Raw genomic sequence first — 22415 nt, 5'->3', positions numbered from 1 at the left:
CAATCTACCCACTTAGAGCACCCCACACTACTTTCTGTCCTCAACTTCTCTTTTTTACTGTTCCCCTTCATAAATCAAGCCCACCAGCTAACTTCTCTAGCTAGACTACTTATTCTCTGTTTTGATTTTGTACATATATCCAAACATTGTCTAATAGTCAAGGCAAAACTCTTGCATGCATCAAGGGCAGGAATTTTTGGAAGAATGTATAAAAGAGCAAATTTTTCAACTGCTGTCTTAGCAGTGAGAAAAAGGGAAAGACTCTGCCACAGAAATCTGAGTGAAGAAACCAGGCAGTCTTAGAAAAAGGGTAAGAAAGAAGCCAGCCAGTTGTTTGGGGCTAACTAGTTCATACCTCAAACCAAATATACAAAAGAGGTCTCTCGTCCCAGCTCAACAAAGAGGAGAATCATAAAGAATCTGGGGACTGGAAACTCCATTACTCCTCAACACTGTTCACAAATTGCCTATCACTATGCTTAGCACCTAACAGCTATTTAAATATCTGTTAAATGAATAAATGCATAGATGAATGAATGAGTGAACAAATGGGATAGACACTGTAGTCAAGGTGAATGTGTTCCAATGGAAGTTATCCTCTGTGTCCTTTATTTTTGGTCAGGAATACTAAGCATAACAGTGGGTCCTAGATTAGATGTTTTATAATACAGACTATTCATTATTTAGGACCTAGTTTTAAGTTCTAGGCTTCTCTAGGATGCTTCCCTTGATTATGCCAACCTAAAACTCTCAAAATTCTTTCATCCAGCTATTTTTAAATAACTGTTTTACTTTGAAATATCTTGTATAAAACCTATGTGTACGGTATAAAAATTAATACAATGAATACTACATGCTACTACCATCTATGTTAATAGGATACTACCAATATCCTAGAAGTCCCTTGTTTGCCCTTGCCCAATCCCATTCCTCTCCTTCTTTTCAGAAAAACCACTATATTGACCTTAGCAAAGACCAATTTCCTTTTTTTTTTTTTTTTTTTTGGTGACGGAGTCTCGCTCTGTCGCCCAGGCTGGAGTGCAGTGGCCGGATCTCAGCTCACTGCAAGCTCCGCTTCCCGGGCTCACGCCATTCTCCTGCCTCAGCCTCCCGAGTAGCTGGGACTACAGGCGCCTGCCACCTCGCCCGGCTAGTTTTTTTGTAGTTTTTAGTAGAGACAGGGTTTCACCGTGTTAGCCAGGATGGTCTTGATCTCCTGACCTTGTGATCTGCCCGTCTCGGCCTCCCAAAGTGCTGGGATTACAGGCTTGAGCCACCGCGCCCGGCCAAGCAAAGACCAATTTCCTAACTGTTCTTTCATTTATTACCTTTGAAAGTTTCCCTATGCAATATATTTCATTTCCCGTTTTGGAACTGTATATTAATAAAATGATATTTTCTGCATATATTATATGGCTCCCATCCACCAAACTTTTAAAACTTCTTTACTTTGGAATTTTTCTAACATATAAAAAAATAGAAGGCCGGGCGCGGTGGCTCAAGCCTGTAATCCCAGCACTTTGGGAGGCCAAGACGGGCAGATCACGAGGTCAGGAGATCGAGACCATCCTGGCTAACCCCATGAAACCCCGTCTCTACTAAAAAATACAAAAAACTAGCCAGGTGAGGTGGCAGGCGCCTGTGGTCCCAGCTACTCGGGAGGCTGAGGCAGGAGAATGGCGTGAACCCAGGAGGCGGAGCTTGCAGTGAGCTGAGATCCGGCCACTGCACTCCAGCCTGGGCGACAGAGCGAGACTCCGTCTCAAAAAAAAAAAAAAAAGAATAGTATAACAAAGTACTATATACACATTACATAGTTTCAACAACTATCACCATTTTACCATTCTCTTATTTGATCTATATTGGCATTGTTTTTAAAATCATCTTCATTTCCATACCAATTATTTCACTGTTAAATACCATACCATTGTATACAAAATACATATAATACCATTTTAGACATAATGAAGCTATTAGATTTAACAATATGTATGTGTCTCATAGTCCACACATTCAAAAGTTTATATGTATACATATAGACATAACTAGAAATGGAATTGATGCATATTAGAAATATGCATGCATACATATGTACATGTGGAAATGGAACTGATGCTTCTTAGGATAAACAATCAACTTTAATAAGTAATACTAAAGTTGGTTGTAACAACTTAATGTAATACCAACGGTGATGTCTGAATTCATGTTGCACCACTTCTTTACCAAGACTTAACATTGTCAGACTTTTTTTTTTTCTTTTTTTTGAGACAGAGTCTCGCTCTGTCCACCAGGCTGGAGTGCGGTGGCGCTATCTCGGCTCACTGCAAGCTCCACCTCCCGGGTTCCTGCCATTCTCCTGCCTCAGCCTCCCGAGTAGGTGGGACTACAGGCGCCCGCCACGGCACCCGGCTAACTTTTTTTTGTATTTTTAGTAGAGACGGGGTTTCACTGTGGTCTCCATCTCCTGACCTTGTGATCCGCCCGCCTCAGCCTCCCAAAGTGCTGGGATTACAGGCGTGAGCCACGGCGCCCAGCTGAGACTTTTTAATTTTATGATGTAATGTGTATGGTCTTCTGCTTCTGGCTATGATGGAGTAACCAATACCAGCCTGTGCCTCCTAATGTAAATAACCATAAAACTGATATGAATATGAAACAACTATTTTTAGGGATTGAACAAAAGCAGTGTAAGACTGTGATCTCTGAGAGAAGAGCTCACAAGATGGGCTCCATAATCACCCCAGCTCTCTTTCTGGGTACAATTTCCTAACCATGGCAAAGCAAGCTTCAGCCCAAGCAAAGTATAACTGTCCTGCTGAGCTGAGAAGGTAGTGCTTTAGAGTTCAGTACAGTTTAAGCAGTGGAACTTGTGGAATAGAGCACTGGAGACAATCTATGCAGGGAAGAGTCGGGCAATAAGTCCATGTGAGGGTCAGGCTGCTGTGTGTCCTTGGCTGGAGGCAGAGCACATGTGTTCAGGATAAGACTACCTAAGACATATCCCAAAGTGACTGCTATGTGGTTAAGCTGAACAGATATACTAAAGGTCCAGTAGTGCTGGGGGATGGTGAGCATACAAGCTCAGTTAAGAATGGATACCCTTCATAAGCCACTCATTAACACTCTGGGCATTCATCTGTGATACAGCTTTGAAATGAAGCCATGCTACAGAATAAGGTCCACACTCAAGTATAGAGAATAAGAACTGCTCTAGACTCACTAGCAAAGCCTAATATAAAACCTGATAAGATCTAGAGGAGACACAGAATGTGGAGGTTAAGTTCTGTCAAGTTAAAGAGGCTTTCCACAGATCTAACCTAACAAAGAGTAAAATAAGCCTACACAATTCCAAGTGTAGCCTACAACACCCAATAAAACAAAAAAACTCAACAGCCTTCAGAGGAAGATGACATCTATAATCTCTACAGCATATGTATAATGCACAGTATAAAATTTTAAAAAATACTAGCAGTGAAAATAAATAGGAAAATGTAACACATAGTCAAGGTAAAAAAGCAGTCAGTAGATCGCTCAAATGTTATCACAAGATCTCAAATGTCAAATGTCAGATTTTAAGACAAGGACTTCAAAGCAACTATTAGAAATATATTTGAAGAAACAGAAGAAAAACACGGTCTTAATAAGTGAACAGATGTGAAATCGCAGCCGAAAAAATGCAAACTATAAAAAATGGAAATTCCAGAACTGAAAAATATATACTTGGATGGGTCTAAAAACAGAATGAAAATGGTAGACAAAAATTAGTGAAGTTTAAGACAGACTGATAAACACAGTCCAATCTATAGAACATAAATATTTCAGAAAACAAAAAGAACCAGGCATGGCAGCTCACGCCTGAAATCCCAGATACTTGGGAGGCTGACGTCGGAAGATCACTTGAGCCCAGGATTTCACAAGAAGTCTGGGTAGTATCTCAAAAAAAGAAAACACAAAAACAGAAAGAACCTCAAGGACCTGTGAAACATTATCAAATAGTATAACATACCTGTAAGTGAATTCCCAAAATAAAAAATGAATAAGGAACATAAAAAATATTTGAAGAATTAATGACTGAAATGTCCCCAAATTTGATGAAAAACATCAAATTACTAATTCAAAAGTTTCAGCTAACCTCAAATTGGATATATTCAAAGAAAATCAAACCAAGACACATCACAGTAAAACTGCTAAAAATCAATGGTAAAGTAAAAGTCTTGAAAGCCAGAGAGGAAAACAACACATTACACACAAGAGAACAAGAATACAAATAATGGCTGATTTCTGTGGTTCTCAACTGGGTTTTGATTTTGTCCACACCTCCACCATACATTTTTTATTGTCATGGGATTGGGGTGGGGGGATGCTACTGGCATCTTGTGGGTAGAGACTAGAGATAATGCTAACCATCCTATGATGTATGAGACAACTTCTACAACAAAGAATCAGCTACTTCGAAATGTTAATAGTACTGAGGTTGAGAAACCACCACACCCAGCTAATTTTTATATTTTTAGTAGAGATGGGGTTTCACCATGTTGGCCAGGATGGTCTCAATCTCTTGACCTTGTGATCCGCCTGCCTCGGTCTCCCAAAGTGCTGGGATTACAGGCATGAGCCACTGTGCCTGGCCTCTGAAATCAGGTCTCCTGATTCACTTGACTCTCCAGCAGAAAGAACTTTAGTTCAAAACCATTTCTAAAGAGAGAGTGACTACAGTTAACTTGAGAGCTCACATTGTTCATGAAAGGAAAGCAATCTGAGAAGTCTTTCAGAGTAAGGTTTAGGAAGAGTGTAAAAGAATTTTGCATTTTGAAATATACAACATAACCCAGGCACAGTGGCTCATGCCTGTAATCCCAGCATGTTGGGAGGCCGAGGCGGGCAGATCACCTGAGGTTGGGAGTTTGAGACTAGCCTGAAAAACATGAAGAAACCCCGTCTCTAATAAAAATACAAAATTAGCCAGGCGTGGTGGCGCATGTCTGTAATCCCAGCTACTCGGGGGGCTGAGGCAGAAGAATAGCTTGAACCCGGGAGGAGGAGGTTGCAGTGAGCCGAGATCGTGCCATTGAACTCCAGCCTGGGCAACAAAAGGGAAACTCCATCTCAAAATAATAATAATAATAATAAATTTAAAAAAGAAATATACAACCTAAGAGGACTAATAATGGAACTGTGGCACCTGGAAGAACTCCACAGACTTTGATGGCACAGTTTCTATGTAAAGGCTGCCTCAGCTTCCATATTCTTTAAATTCCTGGTCTTCCCTCCATTTGTAACATTGTTTCTGGTCCCACATAACCATATGGTCTTTGTTCTTTCTTCATATATGCCCAGTTTTTTACAGTTTTCAAATTCTTTACAACCCCATGAGGTGGAGAGGGTAAAAATGATCCCTGCCTGAGATTCACAGAAGTTAGGTTTTGGTCCAGAACTGCACTCCCAATGGAATTTGCACATAGTTGACTGCTGGTCAAGAAAAAAGCTTAGCCAGACAGGTTCTCAACTTGGTGTACTTCTCTAATAAGGAGAAAAGTTCAGCTCAAGTATGGTAAGGAGACAGGAAGTTTACATGACTCTCTTCTTGACAAGTCAGTATGAAGCTATTGTTTCTGTCTGCCAGTCATCTCCTGATAAATGTGTACAGCATTTCCATCTTTATACCAAATACTCTGCCACAACTGAAGTTCCTTTCACTATCTGAAATAAATACAGGTAAGGACTTGCCTCATTTCTAAGGGGGATGCTGCATAAGACAGTGAAGTAATCAGCAAAGTCAAAGTGAATGAGAGCCTTCCGGTCTTCCAAGGCTCAAGGATGCCAATAATTCCAGAATGCTGTCCGGGTCAAGGCAGAAGAAAGCCACTAAAGGTGGGCTTTCTTGTTGACAGTGTAACCTCTCAACAATGTGCTTGCTGATGGTCTCAATCATCTAACTACTGGAAATGTTCTCTCAAATACCACAAAGCTAAGTACATCCAAGAAAAATTCTGGGAACTGATGTTTAGGCCACCAGTCAGGAGTATAAGTTCACCTGATAATATATAAGTAGTACTGGACAAAACTGGTATATTTCACTACTGTAAAAGCAATGAGCCTAAAGATTAGATTAAGTGACTGGCAGATGTGATTCAGAAGTTTCAAATTTGAAGGTTCTTCCTAAAATGTTGGAGATAAACACATTAGTATATTTAAGTTTCTACACAAGCAACTTGGGCAGAGGATAGAATACTGAGCAACTTGTAATGGGTTTGTCTCTCTCTTATTCTGTAAATACAAATTAAACATTTTTAGTTAGGGGAAGGTATCAGGAGATAGTGGTCCAGGAAATACCAAAGCTCATGAGCCCAGATGCTAGCCAATGATACCAATAATAAGATGTAAAGGCCTACCAGCGCATTTTTGGGATGGACATCTGATCTCTACATCCTATGTTAACAAAGCCTTCAATACTGTACAGATATATACCACTCAAGCAGACCACTGGAAAGGAAGACAAATAGGTGGACGCAAAAAAGCAGAGACAATTGACCAACTGCAGTGGCTCATGCCTATAATCCCAGCACTTTGGGAGGCCGAGGCAGGTGGATCACGAGGTCAGGAGTTCAAGACCAGCCTGGCCAAGACAGTGAAACTCCGTCTCTACTAAAAATACAAAAATTAGCCGGGCATGGTGGTGCACGTCTGTAATCCCTTGGGAGGCTGAGGCAGGAGAATCACTTGAACCCGGGAGGTGGAGGTTGCAGTGAGCCGAGATCACGCCACTGTGCTCTAGACTGGGTGACAGACCAAGACTCTGTCTCAAAAAAAAAAAAAAAAAAAAAAAGAAAACAAGAGACAATCAACCTACCTTGACTTTAGACCAAGGAACAACAATGTGGCACCTTCAAGAAGTAAATAAATCAGCTTTGGCTTGCCTCTTTTGTAGTACCCATCCCCCTTTAATTCTAGCCTTTTAGTATTGTTATGAAATATGTCTCCTAGAATAATGCATAAAATATATATGTGCAACTTATAATGCATTCATGTAACAACTACGAGAAACACAACTATTAGTATTTTAGAAACTTCTGAGTATCCTACACCTCCCCCCAGCCCCCACAATGAATAAATTCTGACTTATGTAATAATTATTCCAGGTTTTTCTTTATGCAACTATCTATATATGTAAGTATACCTAAAAAATCATGTTTCATTTAACCTGTTCTTGAGTTTTGTAGAGTCATATTGTGTATGAACCCTCACTTCTTTCATTCAGCATTGTTTTCTTCATATATTCATAAAGATGTGTATGGCAATCTTTTTTCTCTACTATATAGCTACTTTTCACTACTATAATGATGACATAGTCAAGTACTGATAAATACTTCAAATATTTTCAATTTGTGACTATAATGAATTATTCTGCTATATTATTACACATTGCTCCTGGTGAACACATCTAAATTCCTCTAGGGTAGTGCCATCCAATACAAACACAATGTAATCTTAAATTTCCCATAACTACAAAAAATATACAAAGAGGTACATTTTAAATATTTAATCTATTTTGACATGCAATAATTATTAAAATTTGAGATATTTTATATTCCTTTTTGTTACTAAGTCTTCAAAGTTCAATATTTTACATTTAAAACACATTCTATTTTGACTAGCCACATTTCAAGGGCTCAATAACTACATGTGGTTAATGTCTACTATATTTAAACAATGCAACTCGAGAATATATTCCTGAGTGGAAATGGTGGATCATAGCATATGGTTGACCATTTTTTATTCCCACAGACAGATTGAGGTTCTTGCTCCAAATACTCCCAAACTCTATTTACCATCTGATGTCTTAACACTGCTAATGTTAAGTTTTATGAACTATTTCATTGAAATATTTTTATCTCCTTGACTAATAATGTTGAACATCTTCTTGTGTTCTGTCATTTAGACTGCTTCTTTTGTAAAAAGTTTGTTCATGTCTTATAAGCAGTATACTGAATCTTTTCTTCTTCTTTTTTTTTTTTTTTTTTTTTGAGACAGTCTCACTCTGTTGCCCAGGCTGGAGTGCAAAGGCACGATCTTATACTGATTTTGTTTTAACAGTTACACAGTTACAAGCATTTAGTAAATCTACTTTATGGATTATTTTCTTCCTTTTAAGAGATAGTGGCTCACTATATTGCCCAGGCTGAAGTGCAGTGGCCATTCACAGGTGCAATCATTGCACACTACAGCACTGAACTTTTGGGCTCAAGGGATCCTCCTGCCTTAGCCTCTAGAATAGCTGGGACTACAAGTGCATACCACTATGCCTGACTTACAGACATTCTTTAATGCCTAGACCGTTAGTGGTTTGGGGACTTTTTATGCTTCTTAAAAAAACTGATATATGTATATCAGTCATACATACTTCTGGGGTACATGTGCTATTTTGATACCTGTATACAATGTGTAATGATCACATCAGGGTAATGGGGATATCAATCACCTCAAATATTTTTCTTTATTCTCTTCTATTTTTTTCTTTTTTATTCAAGTGATCACAATCTTTCTTCAATCCGTTAATATGAATTTCCTTTACTAACTTTTCTAATGTACAATTAATTCATGATCTTGAAATGAACACAACTTGGTTATCTATTTTTTAAAAAACTGCTAAATTTGGTTTACTAAAATATTGTTTAGACTTTTTAAAAATTATTATTGTTATTATTATTTTATTTTATTTTTTTGAGACAGAGTCTCACTCTGTTGCCTGGGCTGGAGTGAAGGTGGCGTGATCTCGGTTCAACGCAACTGCCTCCCAGGTTCAAGCGATTCTCATGCCTCAGCCTCCCAAGTAGCTGGGGTTACAGGTGCCCACCACCATGCCCAGCTAATTTTGTATTTTTAGTAGAGATAGGATTTCAGCACATTGGCCAGGCTGGTCTCGAACTCCTGACCTCAGGTTATCCACTTGGCTTGGCCTCACAAAGGGTTGAGATTACAGGCATGAGCCACCATGCCCAGCTATTTAGCCTTTTTATACCTAGGTAATGCCTGACTCTCATTCATATTCTCATGAATTCTAATTTCTTATGTATAGTTCAGGTACCAACGATAGGTTCTTCTCATAAGTATTCTCTGCCACCACTACCATTTCCACAAATATTTGACTTATTATTATTAGCTCTATTCACTGGAAATATTTGTGCATTCCTGAAATCAATCATTCTAATTATAAAGAGATATGTTAATAAAATATCTATATTTGAAATTATTATAGAGTTTGTCATAGCACTATGTAGACTTTCTCTTCCACTCAATTTTGAAGTTATATACTTTTCTAGAAATCTGTCTTTATAAAAATGTTCAAATTTATTGCCCTAAAATTATATTTTTAAATTTCTGTATGATTAGTAACTATATCCTCTATTGCATTCCATGTAAAATATCTATTTTCTTTTTTGTTATCATAAGCTTAATTCTAGCCTTTTTGAAAAATTAAGTCCTGATATGATTAAGTCATAAATTAAGTCCTCTGTTATGTGTTAGATGTAATTAATTAAATTCTGCTATTTATTTCCTTCCATATTTTTTATGGGGGTTTATGTTGCTAATTCTTTTCCTAACTTCTTGAGATCAATGCTATAGCAGATTCTGTTATGTTGTTCAATCCTCATATTCCCCAGAAGAGAAGATTATGCATATTCACCACTGTCACCTGCCTTTTAAGAATATATATTCCAGGCCGGGCATGGTGGCTCAAGCCTGTAATCCCAGCACTTTGAGAGGCCGAGACGGGCGGATCACGAGGTCAGGAGATCAAGACCATCCTGGCTAACACGGTGAAACCCCGTCTCTACTAAAAAATACAAACAACTAGCCGGACGAGGTGGCGGGCGCCTGTAGTCCCAGCTACTCGGGAGGCTGAGGCAGGAGAATGGCATAAACCCGGGAGGCAGAGCTTGCAGTGAGCTGAGATCTGGCCACTGCACTCCAGCCTGGGCGACAGAGCGAGACTGCATCTCAAAAAAAAAAAAGAAAATATATTCCAAAATTAGCCAGGTTTGGTGGTGTATGCCTGTAGTTCCAGCTACTCGGGAGGCTGAAGCACAAGAATTACTTGAGACCAGGAGGCGGATGTCGCAGTGAGCTGAGATTCATGCCACTGCACTCCATCCTGGGTGACTCAGCAAAACTTTGTCACCACCCACCCTAAAAAAAAAAACATATATATATACACACACACACACACACACACATATATATACATATATATAAACACGCACATTTGTGTATATAGTGTATGTGTATCTATATAATCCCCATCCACGTACAAAGAAATGATAAATGTTTGAGGTGACATACATAAATTACCCTAATTTGATAATTACACATTGTATGCATGTATCAAAATATCCCATGTATGCCATAAATATATACAATTATTATGTATCACTAAAAAATAAATTTCAAATGGAAGGAAAAAATATATGTTCCCCAGCCTATAGGCTTGGCCATATAGTCAATGGAATATAAAGAATGCACAGAAAGCACATATAAGCAGCAACGTCAAATATAACTAAGATTTGGCTCTGCCTCTTGTTCTTCCCCTCTGCCACATGAATAAGCATGTATTGTATAGGAACTGCTGTTCTGGAATTAATCCCCAAATGAGAAGACAATTGGAGAAGAACCAAACATACAGAGCTGCAATAGCTGACCCACAGCCAATGTCAGGTAACATGAATGAGAAGCTTTTGCTCTATCTTTGAGAATTGGGGGGGTTTTTTGTTTGTTTGTTTGTTTGTTTGTTTTGAGATGGAGTCTTGCTTTGTCTCCCAAGTTGAAGTGCAGTGGCACAATCTCTGCTCACTGCAACCTATTGGGGGAGTTTTTTTTTTAATAAAGCCAAGATAATATTGGTAATTGGCCCATTAATTTCAAGTGTTTTTCCTAATATTTGCATTTAAGCCTATTGCCTTAGCTGCACCTTTTACCTTCAGTTATCATTCAATTCAAATTTTCTAATTTCCACTAATTTCTTCTTTGAACGCTGAGTTATTTAAAAACATACCGTTTTCAGGAATATGGGAATTTATTTCGTTCAGTTTTATTATTATTAATCACTAGCTTGACCAGGTGCAGTGTGGCATGCCTGTAATCCCAACACTTTGAGAGGCCAAGGCCATAGAATCTCTTGAGGCCAGGAGTTCAAGACCAGCCAGGCAGCATAGTGAGACCTCATCTCTACAAAAGTATTTAAAAATTAACAAATAAAATCACCAGTTTAATTCCACTAATAATGCGCTTTGTGTAATATAAATGCCTTGGAATTCACTTTATAAATCAGCAGACGTCTAAGTACCATGTATATACTAAAAAAGAACATATGCTCTGCAGTTCTTAGGCAAAACGTTGTTTCTGAAATTACTTTTTATTGTCTGATTATGCCTTGTTTACATAGAGAGTAAATCACTCTTTACAACAGTGGATTTGTTTTACCAATTTTTGTTTCATATATTTGAAGCTTTGATATTAAATACATTGAATTTGAGGTTATCTCCTCTGATAAACTTCACTTTTTATCATTATATGACACTTGCACACTGGTAATGTTTTTTATCTCTAAGCCAACTATGTAAGTCTATTCCATCTGCTATTAATATGCGTGTATGTTTTGGTTTTGGGGTTTTTTGTTGTTGTTGTTGTTGTTTTGAGATGGAGTCTAGCTCTGTCTCCCAGACTGGAGTGCAATGGTGCAATCTCAGCTCACTGCAACCTCCACCTCCCAGGCTCAAGCAATTCTCCTACCTCAGCCTCCCGAGTAGCTAGGATTACAGGCATGCATCACCACACCCAGCTAATTTTTGTATTTTTAGGAGAGATGGGGTTTCGCCATGTTGGCCAGGCTGGTCTCGAACTCCTGACCTCAGGTGATCCTCCCACCTCAGCCTCCCAGAGTGCTGGGATTACAGGTCTGAGGCTATGTGTATTAAGTTTTCTTTTGGTTCTTTTTTTTAAATTTGGTATGCAGTTGGATTTTTAATATATATATATATATATATATTTATTTATTTATTTTTTTTTTTTTTTTTTTTTTTTTTTGAGACGGAGTCTCGCTCTGTCTCCCAGGCTGGAGTGCAGTGGACGGATCTCAGCTCACTGCAAGCTCCACCTCCTGGGTTTACGACATTCTCCTGCCTCAGCCTCCCGAGTAGCTGGGACTATAGGCGCCCACCACCTCGCCCAGCTAGTTTTTTTGTATTTTTTAGTAGAGACGGGGTTTCACTGTGTTAGCCAGGATGGTCTCCATCTCCTGACCTAGTGATCCGCCCGTCTCGGCCTCCCAAAGTGCTGGGATTACAGGCTTGAGCCACCGCGCCCGGCCAATTTTTTTTTTTTTTTTTTTTTTTTTGAGACGGAGTCTGGCTCTGTCGCCCAGGCTGGAGTGCAGTGGCGGGATCTCAGCTCACTGCAAGCTCCGCCTCCCGGGTTTATGCCATTCTCCTGCCTCAGCCTCCCGAGTAGCTGGGACTACAGGCGCCCGCCACCTCGCCCGGCTAGTTTTTTGTATTTTTTTTTTTTAGTAGAGTCGGGGTTTCACCGTGTTAGCCAGGATGGTCTCAATCTCCTGACCTGGTGATCCACCCGTCTCGGCCTCCCAAAGTGCTGGGATTACAGGCTTGAGCCACCGCGCCCGGCCTCTTAAAATAATTTTTAATTATGTTAAAAAACACATCACAAAATTTACCATCTTAACCATTTTAAAGTGTGCAATTCAGTAATGTTAAATATATTCACACTGCTGTGCAACAGATCTCCAAAACTTTTATCTAGCAAAAATAAAACCCTATACCCATTAAGCAACACTTTCCCAATTTCTCTCCTGCCCTCAGCTCCTGGCAACTACCTTCTTACTTTGTTTCTATGAACTTCACCACTTTAGTTAGGTATCTCCTATAAGTGGAAACATACTTTGATTGAGTCTTTTTGTGACCCAAGCATAAAGTCCTCAAGGTTCATCTGTGTTGCAGCAAGATTTCCATCCTTTCTAAGGTGGAATAATAATCCATTGTATGTATGTGCTACATTTTGCTTATCCATTCCTCCACTGAAAGACATTTGAGGCCGGGCGCGGTGGCTCAAGCCTGTAATCCCAGCACTTTGGGAGGCCGAGACGGGTGGATCACGAGGTCAGGAGATCGAGACCATCCTGGCTAACACAGTGTAACCCCGTCTCTACTAAAAATACAAAAAACTAGCCGGGCGAGGTGGCGGCGCCTGTAGTCCCAGCTACTCGGGAGGCTGAGGCAGGAGAATGGCGTGAACCCGGGAGGCGGAGCTTGCAGTGAGCTGAGATCTGGCCACTGCACTCCAGCCTGGGTGACAGAGCGAGACTCCGTCTCAAAAAAAAAAAAAAAAGAAAGACATTTGACTTGACTTATTTCCACCTTTGGGTATTGTGAATAATGCTGCTCTGAACATGGACATGCAAATACCTCTTAGAGATCCTGCCTTCATTCTTTTGGATATATGCCTAGAATTAATATTGCTAGATAACATGATATTTCTATCCTTAATTTTTTGAGAAACTGCCATCCTGTATTCCACAAGGGCTGCACCATTCTACATTCACACTGAGAGTTCACGAGTTCTAATTTTTCCAAATCCCTGTTAACAATTGTTATTTTCTGTGTGGTTTATTTTTATTTTTGAGACGGAGTCTTGCTCTGTCGCCCAGGCTGGAGTGCAGTGGCGGGATCTCAGCTCACTGCAAGCTCCGCCTCCCGGGTTTACGCCATTCTCCTGCCTCAGCCTCCCGAGTAGCTGGAACTACAGGCGCCCGCCATCTCGCTCGGCTAGTTTTCTGCATTTTTTTTTTTAGTAGAGTCGGGGTTTCACCGTGTTAGCCAGGATGGTCTCAATCTCCTGACCTCGTGATCCGCCCGTCTCGGCCTCCCAAATGCTGGGATTACAGGCTTGGGCCACCGCGCCCGGCCTTTCTGTGTGGTTTTTTAAATGGTAAACATCCTAATCAGTGTGAGGTGATAATCCCGTGATTTTTTTTTTTTTTCATTTCTCTTCTGAGTAGTGATTTTGAGCGTCTTTTCAAATGTTTGTTAGCTTTTTTTTTTTTTTTTTTTTTTGAGATGAAGTCTCAGTCACCCAGGCTGGAGTGCAGTGGTGCGATCTCAGCTCACCACAACCCCCACCTCCAGGGTTCAAGCGATTCCCTTGCCTCAGCCTCCTGAATGGCTAGGATTACAGGCGTGCACCACCAACCCTATTTTTTTTGTATTTTCAGTAGAGATGAAGTTTCACCATGTTGGCCAGACTGGTCTTAAACTCCTGACCTCAAGTGATTGACCCACCTCGGTCTCCTAAAGAGCTGGGATTACTAACAGGCGTGAGCCATTGCGCCCAGCCTTATTAGCCATTTTCATATCACCCTTAGAGAACTGTCTATACAAGTCTTCTGTCCATTTTTAAAATTAAGTTATATTTTTTGTTGATTTGTAGTTCTTTATATACTCAGGATACTAATCCCTTATCAGATATATAATTTGCAAATATTTTCTCCCATTCCACAGGTTGCCTACTGTTAACTGTGTCCTTTCATACATACATTTTTAAGTTTCAAGAATTCCATTGGCCGGGCGCGGTGGCTCAAGCCTGTAATCCCAGCACTTTGGGAGGCCGAGACGGGCGGATCATGAGGTCAGGAGATCGAGACCATCCTGGCTAACACGGTGAAACCCCGTCTCTACTAAAAAATACAAAAAACTAGCCGGGCGAGGTGGCGGGCGCCTGTAGTCCCAGCTACTCGGGAGGCAGAGGCAGGAGAATGGCGTAAACCCGGGAGGCGGAGCTTGCAGTGAGCTGAGATCCCGCCACTGCACTCCAGCCTGGGCGACAGAGCGAGACTCCGTCTCAAAAAAAAAAAAAAAAAAAAGAGAATTCCATTGTCTACTTTTGTTCTATAACATGTGATTTTAGTGTGATATCCAAGAAACCACTGCCAAATCCAAGATCATGAAGGCTTTCCCCTAAGGCCTTCTTCTAAATGTTCTATAATTTTAGGTAATATGTTTAAGTCTTTAATCCAGGTTAATTCACCTTCGTTTATGATACACGGTAAAGATCTAACTTCCTTCCTTTACATGTAGATACCCAATATCATTTGTTGAAGAGATCATCCTTTCTCCATTGAGTGGTCTTGATACACTTGTCAAAAAAATCATTTACCCGGACAGGTTCAGTAGCTCACACCTGTAATCCCAATATTTTGCAAGGCCAAGGCGGAAGGATTGCTTAAGGCCAGGAGTTTGAGACCAGGTATAACAAGACCCTGCCTCCACAGAAAAAACAAAAAAATTAATTACCCAGGTGTGGCAGTGTGAGCCTGTAATCCCAGCTACTCCGAAGGCTGAGGTGAGAGGATTGCATGAGCTCAGGAGGTCAAAACTGCAGTGAGCCATGATGGTGCCACCATACTCCAGCCTGGGCAAGAGAGTGAGAAACTGTCTTAAAAAAAAAAATTAAAAAAATAAAAAATAAAAAAGCCGGGCGCGGTGGCTCAAGCCTGTAATCCCAGCACTTTGGGAGGCCGAGACGGGCGCATCACGAGGTCAGGAGATCGAGACCATCCTGGCTAACACGGTGAAACCCTGTCTCTACTAAAAAAATACAAAAAAGCTAGCCGGGCGAGATGGCGGACGCCTGTAGTCCCAGCTACTCGGGAGGCTGAGGCAGGAGAATGGCGTAAACTCGGGAGGCGGAGCTTGCAGTGAGCTGAGATCCCGCCACTGCACTCCAGCCTGGGCGACAGAGCCAGACCCCGTCTCAAAAAAATAAATAGAAAAAAAAAAAAATCAGGCTGGGCACGGTGGCCCACGCCTGTAATCCTAGCACTTTGGGAGGCTGAGACGAGTGGATTACTTGAGGTCAGGAGTTCGAGACCAGCCTGGCCAACATGGTGAAACCCCATCTCTACTGAAAATACAAACAACGGCTGGGCGTGGCGGTGCATGCCTGTAGTCCCAGCTACTCGAGAGGCTGAGGCAGGAGAATTGCTTGAACCTGGGAGGCGGAGGTTGCAGTGAGCTGAGATCGCACCACTGCACTCCAGCCTGGGCAACAAAAGTGAAACTCCGTCTCAAAAAAAACAAAAAAACAAAATCATGTAACCATATACATAAGGGTTTATTTCTGAACTGTCTATTCAATTGGTCTGTATGTCTGTCTTTATGACAGTACCACAATGTTCTGATTACTGTAACAACCAGGAACTCTAAAGCTTCCAAATCTCTTCTTTTTCAAGAATGTTTTGGCTATTCATGTGAATTTTTTTGGGTGAATTTTTCTAACTGTGCAAAAAATGCCATTGGGATTTTCACAGACATTGCACTGAAGCTGCAGATACTTTGGGTAGTACTGACATGTTAACAATATTAAGTCATCCATGAACATGAGATGACTTCCCATTTATTTGTTGTTTTTTATAACAGCTTTATTAATGTGTAATTCACATATAGTATAATTCACTCGAGTATACAATTCAATTGTTTTTCATATATTCAGTTTCACAACCATTACCACAATCAATTATAGAACATTTTTATCACCTCCAAAAGAAACCTGATAACCATTAACAGTCACTCCACATTTCCTCCTAGCCACTCACCAGTACTGGTCTGTAGCCTGTTAGGAACCATGGTGAGTGGTGGGCGGGCAAGCGAGTAAAGCTTCCTCTCTATTTACAGCTGCTACCTATCGCTCTCATTACTGCCTGAGCGCCACCGTCTGCCAGATCAGTGGCAGCATTAGATTCTCAGAGGAGCATGAACCCTTTTGTGAATTGCAGATGTGAGGAATCTAGGTTGTGTGATCCTCATGAGAATCTAATGCTTGATGATCTGTCATTGTCTGCCATCACCCCCAGATGGGACTATCTAGTTGTAGAAAACAAGCTTACGGCTCCTGCTGATTCTACATTATGATAAGTTGCACAATTATTTCATTATACATTATAACATAATAACAGAAATAAAGTGCACAATAAATGTAATGTGCTTAAATCATTCCAAAACCATGCCCCCCAGTCCATGGAAAAATTGTCTTCCATAAAATTAGTCCCCGGTATCAAAAACGTTGGGGACTGCTGCTCTATAAATTGTAGTCTTTTATGATGGCTCCTTTCACATACTGTCTTCATAATGCTTTCATACTGTATCATGTATTAGTCCTTCATTTCTCTTTCTCTGAAGCAGGTTAGAGAAAAAAGATCTTAAGACAAAAAATAAAAATTTAAAAATCAGCCAGGCACAGTGGCTCACCCCTGTAATCTCAGTACTAAGGAAGGCAGATCATTTGAGGTCAGGAGTTCGAGACCAGCCTGGCCAACATGGCGAAACTCCGTCTCTACTAAAAAATACAAAAATTAGCCAGGCGTGCCTGTAATCCCAGCTACTTGGGAGGCTGAGGCAGGAGAATCACTTGAACCCAAGAGGCAGAGAATGCAGGGAGCCAAGATCACGCCACTGCACTCCAGCCTGGGTGACAGAGTGAGACTCTGTCTCAAAAAATCATAATAATAATCAAAAAAAATTAAGTACTTCATTTCCTTTGGTTGCCAAATACTCTATTGTATGGATATACCACATTCATCCAAACATCAATTAATAAAAATCTGAGTTCTATTCATTTTTTGAAATGCTGAAATGAACATTCATATACAAGAACATGACATCTATGTGCATAAATGTCTTTGTTTCTTTGGATTACATACATAAAAGTGGAATTGCTGGGTCACATGGTAACCCTATGTTCATTCAGCCTTTTGAAAACTGCTAGACTGTATTCCAAAGCAGATGCACCATTTTACATTTCCACCAGTGTGGTATGAGGGTTCCAACTTCTTCCTATTCTCACACTTGGCAGTATATCTGTCTTCTTTATTATAGTTATCCTGTTGGGCATAACATGGTATAATTACGATTTTATTTCAATTCCCCTGGTGGCTAATGATGTTAAGCAACTTTTCAAGTGCCTATTGGCCCCATGTATCTCTTCTTTGAAGAAATGTCTACTCAAATTATTTGCCCATTTTAATTTATTTTTTTTTAGAGACAAGGTCTTGCTTGATTGCTCAGGCTGGAGTGCAGTGGCACGATCACAGCTCACTGTAACCTCAAACTCTTGGGCTCACATAATCCTCCTGCCTCAGCCTGTGGAGTAGCTGGGACTACGGGCACACACCACCACACCTGCCTAGTTTATATCTTTATTTTTTTTAGAGACAGGGTCTCACTAAGTTGCCCAGGCTGGCCTTGAGCTCCTGTTTGCCCTTTTTAAAATTAGGTTATTTGTCTTATTGATTTGTAAGAGCTCTTTGTATATTACAAATATTTTTCAACACATACAGATGGGTAAAAATTTTTTTAAAGAAAAATTTTTAGAAGAAAATAAGCTCTTTGCCCCTCCCTCCTTTAATTTGCAAATATTTTACCTAATCTGATATCTTTTTTTAGGTTTTGCTTTTTGTTTTTTTTTTTTGTTTTTTTTGAGACGGGGTCTCGCTCTGTCGCCCAGGCTTGAGTGCAGTGGCCGGATCTCAGCTCACTGCAAGCTCCGCCTCCCGGGTTTACGCCATTCTCCTGCCTCCGCCTCCCGAGTAGCTGGAACTACAGGCGCCCGCCAACTCGCCCGGCTAGTTTTTTGTATTTTTTAGTAGAGATGGGGTTTCGCCGTGTTAGCCAGGATGGTCTCGATCTCCTGACCTCGTGATCCACCCGTCTCGGCCTCCCAAAGTGCTGGGATTACAGGCTTGAGCCACCGCGCCCGGCCTTTTTTTAGGTATTTTTAGAAGTTTTAGGGTCACAGGAAAACCAAGCAGAAAGTACAGAGTATATCATAGACCTCCTGCACCCAAACACATACAGCCTCCCCCACTATCATCCTGCACTAGAATGATACATTAGTTACAATAGATGAAAACACTTACAGTATTATCAAAATTGTCCTGTACATTTTCTATGGGTTTTGAGAAGTGTACAATGGCATGTATCCATCATTAGAACTTCATAGAAAATAGTAGCACTGCCCTAAAAAACCTGTGCTCTGTCCATTCATCTCTTCCAACCCTTGGCAATCACTGATCTTTTTACTGTTACTATACTTTTGCCCCTTCCAGAATGCCACGTAGTTGGAATCATACAGTATGTAGTCTTTTCAAATAGGCCTTTTTCACCCAATATAAACTAAGTCTTAGTATGAATCCATGTCTTTTCACAGCTTGATAGCTCATTCATTTTTGAGCTCTGAGTAAGTCCACTGTAGGAATGTACCACACAGCTTGTTTATCCATCCACCTACTGAAAGATACCTTGGTGTTTTCCAAGTTTTGACAATTTATGGATAAAGCTGCTATAAACATCCATGTTCAGGTTATTGTGTGGCTATACATTTCAACTCATTTGAGTAAATTTGCTAGATCCTTTGGTAAGAGTATGTTTAGTTCAGTTTTGTACAAAATTGTCAAACTACCTTCCAAAGAGGCTGTACTGTTTTGCATTGCCGCCAGGAATGAATGAGATTTCCTAATGCTCCACATCCCTCCAAGCATTTGGTGTTATTGTTTTGGATTTTGGCGCTCCTAATGAGTCTACAGTAGTATCCCATTGTTGTTTTTACTTGCAGCTCCCTAATATTTGATATTGAGCATCTTTTCATATGCATTTGCCGTTTATCTTCTTTGGTGAAGTGTCAGCTCAGTTCTTTCAATAGTTTTTTCTTTTTTTCTTCAATAAACTGATCAACCATTTTTTAGTGAACCATTTTTAAATTGGTTTCTGTTTTCTCAGTTTTTATAGTTATTTGTATATTTTGGATAATAGCCCTCTATCAGATTTGTCATTTGCAAATATTTTCTAGCAGTCAATGGCTTCTCTCCTTTTTTTAAAAAAAATATTTGTAGAGACAGTCTCACTATGTTGCCCAGGCTGGTGTCAAACTCCTGGTCTCAAGCAATCCTCCCACTTCAGCCTCCCAAAGTGCTGAGACTATAGGCATGAGCCACTCACTGCACCTGGCCTTCCTCATTCTCTTGACAGTATCTTTCACTGGGCAGAAGTTTTTAATTTTGAAGAATTCTAGCTTATTTCTTTCATGGATTGTTTTGGTGTTGTATCTAAAAAGTCATGAGAAGCCCAAGGTCATGTAGATTTTCTCTTAGATCATCTTCTAGGACTTCTACGGTTTTGTCTTTTACATTTTGGACTATGGTCCGTCCACTTTCTCTACCCTTTCTGAAGGGTGAAGATTCTTTTTTTTTTTTTTACATGAATGCTCAGCTAGCTGTTCTAGCACTATTTGTTGAAAAGACTTTTCTCTATTGTATTGCCTTTGCTCCTTTGTCAAACATCAGTTGACTGCATCTGTGTGGGTCTATTTCTGCACTTTCCATTCGGTTCTATTGATTTAGTTGTCTATTCTTTCACCAATACTGTACTGTCTTCATTACTGTAGCTTTACAGTAAATCTTGAAGTCAGGCAGTATCAGTCTTCCAAATTTCAATGTTGTATTAGCTCTTCTGGGTTTTTTAGGTGTTTTTTTTTTTTTTTTTTTTTTTTTTTTTTTTTTTTTTTTGCCTCTGGAGATATCCACAAAATCATTTGCTGGGATTTTGATTGGGTATACTAAATGTATCTCAATTTAACAAGACCATAAACTGCACAGAATCTATGGTTATGTTGGAAAGAATTGACACATAATTGAGTCTTCCTATCTATAATACGAACATGGAATATTTCTCAATTTACTTATTCCTTTTTTTTTTTTTTTTTTTTTTTTTTTGAGACGGAGTCTCGCTCTGTGGCCAAGGCTGGAGTGTGTGACCTCGGCTCACTGCACCCTCCGCCTTCTGGGTTCAATCCGTTCTCCTGCCTCAGCCTCTGGAGTAGCTGGGACTACAGGCACGTGCCACCACACCCGGCTTTTTTTTTTTTTTTTTTTTTTTTTTGAGACGGAGTCTCGCTCTGTCACCCAGGCTGGAGTGCAGTGCATTGATGCGATCTTGGCTCACTGCAAGCCCCGCCTCCCAGGTTCACGCAATTCTCCTGCCTCAGCCTCCCGAGTAGCTGGGACTACAGGCGCCGCAACCACGCCCAGCTAGTTTTTTTGTATTTTAGTAGAGACGGGGTTTTACCGTGTTAGCCAGGGTGGTCTCAATCTCTTGACCTCGTGATCCGCCTGCCCGCCTCGGCCTCCCAGTGCTGGGATTACAGGCGTGAGCCACCGCACCTGGCCCCTTTATTTCTTTCATCAGGGTTTTGTAGTAATCCTCACATAGATCCTGTACATATTTTGTCAGATTTATAACTATTTCATGTATTAGGGTGCAAATGTAAATTGTATTGTGGCTTTTTGTACAAATAGCCCCAGGCTTATGATAGTTTGACTTATAATTTTGCCTTTACAATGTTGTGAAAGCAAGAGGCACTCAGTAGAAGAAACTGTACTTCAAATTTTTTAATTCTCCCAGGCCAGCAATATGTGGTATACTTTCTTGCAATGCAGGGCAGCAGCAGTGAGCCATTCTGTTTTTCACTTTCAGTATAGTAATCAATACATTATATAAGATATTAATACTTTATTATGAAATATGCCTTGTGTTTAAACGATTTTGCCCAACTAAGGCTAACATAAGTGCTCTGAGCACGCTTAAGGTAGACTAGGCTAAGCTATGATGTCTGGTAGGTTAGGTGTACTAAATACATTTCAGTTTAATAGTATATTTTCAATTTATGATGAGTTTATAAGGATGTAACCCCAACATAATTTGAGGAACATCTGTACTGGCTTTTCACTCTCTGTATGGTGTCCTTTGAGATTCAAAATTTTAAAATTTTGATGGTGTCCAACTTACCTGTTCTTATCATTTGTCGCTTGTGCTATTAGTATCATGTGAAAAACCACTGTCAGATCCAAGGTCATGAAGATTTTACACATCTTATCCTAAGAGTTTTATCCTTTTTCCTCTTAAATTTATGAATTTAATTCAAGTTAGTTTTGATACATGATGTAAGACAGGGAGGGACCCAACTTCCTTCTTCTGTATGTAGATATCAAGTTGACAGAGTCCCAGTTGTTGAAACAACTATTCTTTCCATACTGAATGGTCTAGGCACATTTGTTGAAAAGTTAGTTGAAAATAGACATGTTTATTTCTGGGCTCTCAATTTTATTCCATTGATCTATATGTTCATCCTTATGATAGTACCACTATCTTGATTACTGCAGCTTTGTAGTAAGTTTTGAAATCATAAAATGAGTCCTTCAGTTTTGTTTTTGTTTTGAGACAGAATTTTCACTCTTGTTGCCCAGGATGGAGTGCAATGGCGCAATTTCGGCTCACTGCAACCTCCACCTCCCAGGTTCA

The 22415-nt window shown here is 40.1% G+C and overlaps 1 protein-coding gene across 9 annotated transcripts in view; it reads right to left on the bottom strand.

The window, feature by feature from the left end:
- Positions 1–22415, bottom strand: part of LARP1B (La ribonucleoprotein 1B) — a 154559-nt gene that overhangs the window by 68618 nt on the left and 63526 nt on the right. Inside the window, exon 12 of one of the 9 annotated variants that reach the window (XM_030918027.1) lies at positions 17789–17944. The exons of the other annotated variants lie outside the window; for them this stretch is intronic. Within the exon in view, the coding sequence (XP_030773887.1) occupies positions 17804–17944 (141 nt within the window). The 3' untranslated portion in view covers positions 17789–17803. Of the gene's footprint in view, positions 1–17788; positions 17945–22415 lie in introns of those variants that run through there. 9 annotated transcript variants of the gene reach the window in all.

This window comes from Rhinopithecus roxellana, chromosome 2 (assembly GCF_007565055.1).
Source record: "Rhinopithecus roxellana isolate Shanxi Qingling chromosome 2, ASM756505v1, whole genome shotgun sequence".
Taxonomy (NCBI): domain Eukaryota; kingdom Metazoa; phylum Chordata; class Mammalia; order Primates; family Cercopithecidae; genus Rhinopithecus; species Rhinopithecus roxellana.
This window is presented reverse-complemented; position numbering and strand designations above follow the sequence as displayed.